The 6000-nt window shown below is 70.2% G+C and overlaps 1 protein-coding gene across 1 annotated transcript; it reads right to left on the reverse strand.

Annotated features, from left to right (window-relative positions):
* Nucleotides 1–704: 704 nt before the first annotated feature.
* On the reverse strand, nucleotides 705–4987 carry LOC141998363 (uncharacterized). The gene is made up of 3 exons (XM_074971122.1): nucleotides 4903–4987; nucleotides 4065–4172; nucleotides 705–3021 (listed from the first exon to the last, which is right to left on the reverse strand). The coding sequence occupies exons 2-3, from the start codon at nucleotides 4135–4137 to the stop codon at nucleotides 803–805; spliced, it is 2292 nt and encodes a 763-aa protein (XP_074827223.1). The 5' UTR covers nucleotides 4138–4172; nucleotides 4903–4987; the 3' UTR covers nucleotides 705–802.
* Between the last annotated feature and the right edge of the window lie 1013 nt (nucleotides 4988–6000).

Here is a 6000-nt window from a genome sequence, read left to right on the forward strand (position 1 = left end):
GGTGCCAGGGTCCCACTTTGGTGCTTTTCTCCACGTCCAAGAGAGCTGACACCATTTCTTGACTGCAAGCTGAGACTTGCCATGCTAACCTGGCTCCGGGAGCAGGGCCCTGCCCTGGGCCCATAGCACCCGCGTCCGCCTCCGGCCTGGAGCCTGTGATCTCTAAAAGCAGCCCTAGGCAGCAAAGGCAGAGCTGGGGGGCAGCCCCAGCAGGGACAAATCCCAGGGGTCAGGTCCTCAGGGACAGAGGGAAATGCAAGAGAGGAGGGGGAAATCAGTCCTACAAGCCAGGCTATACTCAGAGATTGGAGAATATAAAAGAGCCAGGGAGAGAACCCAGGAGTCCTGGCTCCCAGCTCCCAACCCCCCCACACTAACCCACCAGACCACACTCCCCTCGCAGAGCTGGGGGGAGCCGTGTCTCAGGGCTACCTCTCCTGAGCATGCACCCACTGATGTGGCTGCGGGGCAGTACATGGCACCCCCCAGGGCTCCCCTGGCTCACATCAGCCACTCCCGGGCGTGCACAGAGATGGGCACTGCCGTGGGGGCCGGGGGACCCCAGCTAACAGCGGCCGCGCCCGGGCATGCACCCGCAGGCGGGCCGTCAGGAGGGGGCCGGGGGCCAGGGCCAGGGGTCCCCGGCTCAGAGCGGCCGTGCCCGGGCGTGCACCCGCAGGCGGGCAGTCCCGTGGGGGCCGGGGGCAGGGCCGGGGTCCCCGGCTCAGAGCGGCCATGCCCGGGCGTGCACCCGCAGGAGGGCCGTCAGGAGGAGGCCGGGGGCAGGGCCGGGGTCCCCGGCTCAGAGCGGCCGTGCCCGGGCGTGCACCCGCAGGTGGGCCGTCAGGTGGGAGCTGTGCCGGAAGCGCTTGCAGCAGGCGGTGCAGGCGAAGGGCCGCTCGCCCGTGTGGATGCGCTGGTGCCCGGTGAGGGTGGAGCCCTTGCTGAAGGCCTTGCCGCACTGGGCGCAGGCGAAGGGGCGCTCGCCGGTGTGGGTGCGCTGGTGCTGCAGCAGGTCCGAGCTCTGGCCGAAGCTCTTGCCGCACTGGGGGCAGGGGTAGGGGCGCTCGCCGCGGTGCAGCCGCCGGTGCGTCAGCAGGTTGGAGCTGCGGCTGAAGCTGCGCCCGCACTCGGCGCAGACGTAGGGCTTCTCGCCCGTGTGCACCCGCCGGTGGGCCACCAGGTCCGAGGCCTGGCTGAAGCGGCGGGGGCAGTCGGGGCAGCGGTGCGGGCGCTCGCCCGTGTGGATGCGCTGGTGCTTGACCAGCACGGAGGTGTCCCCGAAGCGCTTGCCGCACTCGGGGCAGGGGTAGGGGCGCTCGCCCGTGTGCAGCCGCCGGTGCGTCCGCAGGTTGGAGCCCCGCAGGAAGCCCCGCCCGCACTCCGGGCACCGGAAGGGCTTGTCGCCCGCGTGGATTCGCTGGTGGGCCACCAGGTTGGAGCTGCGGGAGAACCGCTTCCCGCACACCAGGCACGGGTAGGGGCGCTCGCCTGGCTGGAGGGCGGGGGGCCGAGCCGGGGGGCCCTGCTGGGGGGCGGGATCTGAGCCATGACCCACAGTGCCAGGCTGGGGGGCCGGACCCTGATCTATGGTGCCCTGACTCAGGGGGTTCTGCTGGGGGGCAGGATGTGACCCATGATCCGTGGAGGCCTGGCTCAGGGGACCCTGCTGGTGGGTGGGATCTGACCCATGACCCGTGGGGCCCTGGCTCAGGGGACCCTGCTGGTGGGCGGGATCTGACCCATGACCCGTGGGGCCCTGGCTCAGGGGACCTTGGTTAGGGATAGAATTTGACCCATGACCCACGGGGGCCTGGCTCAGGGGACCCTGCTGGGGGGCTGGATCTGACCCATGAGCCGTGGGGGCCTGCTGGGGGTCAGGATGGGAGCTGTTACCCAGAGGGCCCTGCCGGGTGAGGGTGTCCTCTGAGCTGTGACCCAGGGAGTCCTGCTGGGGCAGGGGGCTGGAGCCCTGATTCAGGGGGCCTGGCTCCTCCCCTGGGGGTGTGGGCTCTGCCTGCTGGCTCCCGCCCGGCCCGGTGCCCTGGGGCCCGTGGCCCCGCCGATGGCGGGCCAGGGTGGAGCTGCGGGCGAAGCTGGCTCCGCAGAGCTGGCAGGGGTAGGGCCGCTCCCCGGTGTGGCTGCGCTGGTGGTTGACCAGGGTGGAGGCCAGGTTGAAGCCAGCGCCGCAGTGCCCGCAGCGGAAGGGCCGCTCGCCCGTGTGGGCCCGCTGGTGCTGCACCAGGTCGGAGCTGCGCCGGAAGCCCTTGCCGCACTCGGGGCAGGCGAAGGGGCGCTCGCCCGTGTGCCGGCTCCGGTGGGCGGCCAGCCCCGACGGCACGGCGAAGGCCTCCCCGCACTGGCTGCAGCGGTAGGGGCGCTCGCCGGTGTGCAGCCGCCGGTGCTTGGCCAGCGAGGAGCTCTGGGAGAAGGTGCGGCCGCAGTGCCCGCAGCGGTAGGGGCGCTCGCCGGTGTGCAGCCGCCGGTGCCGCTGCAGGGTGGAGCTGGCGCGGAAGCTGCGCCCGCACACGGCGCAGTCGTAGGGCTTCTCGCCCGTGTGGGTGCGCCGGTGCGCCAGGAAGTTGGAGCTGGCGCTGAAGGCCCGGCCGCAGTCGGGGCAGACGTAGGGCCGCTCGCCCGTGTGGATCCGCAGGTGCTGCGTCAGGTGGGAGCTCTGCCCGAAGGCCTTGCCGCACTCGGGGCAGGCGTACTGCCGCCCAGGGGCCGGGGGCCCGGGCGGTCCCGCTGGGGCGCAGATCCGCGGCTGGGGTGCCAGGGCAGAGCTGTGGGGCGTCCCTGCTGCCCGGATCGTGGATTCGTCCAGCCCCTTGTCACCGGCCCTGCGGGGAGCCGGGTCCGCATCTCTCTCCCCCGCAGGGTTTCCCCGTCGGCTCTCGCAGGCACCGGGGCTCGGCGGACCACTCTCCTGGGGTTGTCCCGGTAACTTCCCGTGTGGCTCCGCTCGCTCGCGCCCTTCCGGCTGGGGATCCCCCTCCTCGGCCTCGCTTGCTGGCCCATCACCTGCGGGGGAAAGGATCACGGTCAGTATTCTCACGGTGCTGGAAATCCACCCCCCCCCCCCCAAGCAGGGTTTATTAATTATTTTATTCTGCTTGGGGTTTTATTGTAAAGCCGCAGGGTAACCCAGGGCTAACGGCCCTGCCGAGTGCGCTCTGCACAGCCTTCCGCGTGTCCTTTCCTCTCATGCACTCCTCACTGTGCAGTACTTTTGCTCCATATTTCATGGTTTTCCCAGGGCAGATGGGTTTTTTCCCCTTTTTCGGTGAAGCAAAGTTCTCGGCTCGGTCCCAGGTCTGTCTGTGAACCACCTGGAGCCCCCCGGGACAGAGAGAGGGAATCAGACCCGAGCCGTCCCTGCTCGGAAAAGGGAACAAACCAGAGCGATCAAAGCAGGAATTATCCCCTCGCCGTGGGGAATCGGGGCCTGCTCAGGGAGGATCCTGAGCCAGGAACCCCCACAGGATTCCACCGCTAGCATCTTAAACAGCTCACTGCGCTGCCTTCCTGAGCCTGCAGACGGCAGACCCGGGGCCTCTGCTGCTGCTCAGAGCCTCCCAAGGGGGCAAAGGGAAACTGCCCAGAGCAGCCAGTTTCGGAGCTGCTGGCAGGCTGACCTGAACCAGGCTGGTTTCTCTCTGCTGCTGCTGGGCAAGCTCTGAGCAGCAGCCGGGGCAGCCCTGGGGCTGGCGGGGGCAGAAGGACAGAGTAAGATCTAGAGAGCGGGACAGACGGACGCGCTGGTGAAGTCAGGCCCCAGCCGGGCTGTCTGTGGGGCCTGATCCTGGCACTTCTAGGCCTGAAAACATGAGCCACCAGCACCCAGGGACAGAGGTCTATGGACCGACAGACAGGCAGGCATCCAGGGATGGAGACAGACCTCTAAACATAGCAAGGAACACACACAAAATGGAGGTTGTGAAACCATGACACACGGAAGGGGCGGCACCTGGAAGGCCTGTAAATCCCCTGCTGTTACTGCCCAGGATTTAAAGGCTCCAGGAAGCCAGGGGTGAATTTCTGAGCTGGTTTAAGCGATTCCTCACCTGTGCGGGCGTCTCTCGGGGTCTCCTCAGCACCCCGGGGGCCTGGGACCCACAGCTCTGCCCCTCGCTCCATCCGGGAGAGCGCGTCCGGCCCAGGGATGAGAAATCCTGCTCAGGGGACGGGGACAGGCGAGATCAGGGCGTGCGACGCAGCAGGAGAATATCTGCTACAAGGAACGTCCTGTGATTTGAACCCAGCCCCGGCCTGCTCCGGGGGACCTGGCCTGACCCCAGGGGCAGGGAAGAGGCAGGATACCAGGTAGGATGGGCCCGTGGGGCTGACCAGTGGGGGCAGGGAGGGGACGGGATGGGCCCGAAGCGGATAACCCAGGGGGCAGGGGGCGGGCAGGATACCGGGCGGGATGGGCCCATGGGGCTGACCTGGGGGGCAGGGAGGGGGCAGGATACCAGGTGGGATGGGCCCATGGGGCTGACCCGGGGGGCAGGGAGGGGGCAGGATACCAGGTGGGATGGGCCCATGGGGCTGACCCGGGGGGCAGGGAGGGGGCAGGATATCGGGTGGGATGGGCCCATGGGGCTGACCCGGGGGGCAGGGAGGGGGCAGGATACCGGGCGGGATGGGCCCGGGGGGCAGGGAGGGGAATACCACCCCAGGGGGTACCACAGCCCCTGGGGTCTCACTGTCCCCGCTACAGACACCCAGGTGGGGGGGCTCTGGGAGGGCCGGGGGGGCTGTGGGATGTTCAGATCTCAGTCTCCCCCCTGCCCGGTGCCCATCAGCCGGTGTGGGCTGCTCCTGCCCGCCCCCTTCCAGCCCCCCACCGCCTCCTGCCAGCCCCCCCCACCTCCACGCGCCCCCCCCCGCGGCCCCCCGCACCTGCCGGCCCCGGCTCAGCAGCTCCCCCGGCGGAGCTCGGCGCTGCGCGGCCCAGGGGCGGCTCCAGCCCAGCGCGGCCCCCGGGCTCCCCCCGCCCGGGCCGGGCGCAGCAGCGGGGCCGGGCGCGGATGCAGCCGCGGCGCTGACCCAGGAAGCCCAACCCCCGGGCGGGGGGGCGGGGAGAGCGGCCCCCGGGATGGGGGGGGGCATGGACCCGCCTCCGGACCCGCCTCTCCCGGCGGGGGGCTGCTGCTGCCGGGCCCGGCAGGAAATGCTGCTGCTGCTGCTGGGTTCAGAGCCGCCCCCCCCGGGGGGAAATCAGCCCCCCAGCGACGGGCTCAGCCCCCCCCGCCAGTGACGGGCTCAGCCCCCACCCCCCGGCCAGAGACAGGCTCAGCCCCCCCCAGCGACGGGCTCATCCCACCCCCCCCGCCAGAGACAGGCTCAGGCTCTCGGCACACTCAGGTGGGGTCCCTGTGTCGGTCACACTCCGGGGGGGGCAGCCCCCCCATCACAGCAACAGGCTGAGCTCCCCCAGCCCCAGCAATGGGCTCAGCCCCCGCCCCCCCCAGCGACGGGCTCAGGCTCTCGGCACACTCAGGCGGGGTCCCTGTGTCGGTCACACTCTGGGGGGGCAGCCCCCCCATCACAGCGACAGGCTGAGCTCCCCCCGCCCCCCAGCCCCAGCAATGGGCTCAGGCTCTCGGCACACTCAGGCAGCGTCAGTCATGCCAGGGACTCTGGGCGAGCCGTCCCGGTGCCATTTGGACAATGCGTTTTCAAATAAACAGCTACCATGGGAGAGCCCCGGAGAGCTCAGCGCTCCCTGTGTGGCCCCGGGACAGGCCGCTGGCCGGACACAAACCAGCCGCGACGGGACCGGCCGCTCCCCTGGCTGAGAGGGGACGCGGGTCCAGCCGGCCTTGTCCTTATAGAGGGGAGATGGGGCCTGACCTCGAGTTACCGCCCAGGGGTGCAGTCCCAGGGAAGACAAGGCCGCTGGGCACCGGGCACAGAGCGGGAGGCGCATGCCCATGTGCACACACACCCACGCCCACCCACGCGCACACACGCCCATGCACACGCGCACACACACAC

The sequence above is a fragment of the Natator depressus genome, chromosome 14 (assembly GCF_965152275.1).
Source record: "Natator depressus isolate rNatDep1 chromosome 14, rNatDep2.hap1, whole genome shotgun sequence".
Taxonomy (NCBI): Eukaryota; Metazoa; Chordata; order Testudines; family Cheloniidae; genus Natator; species Natator depressus.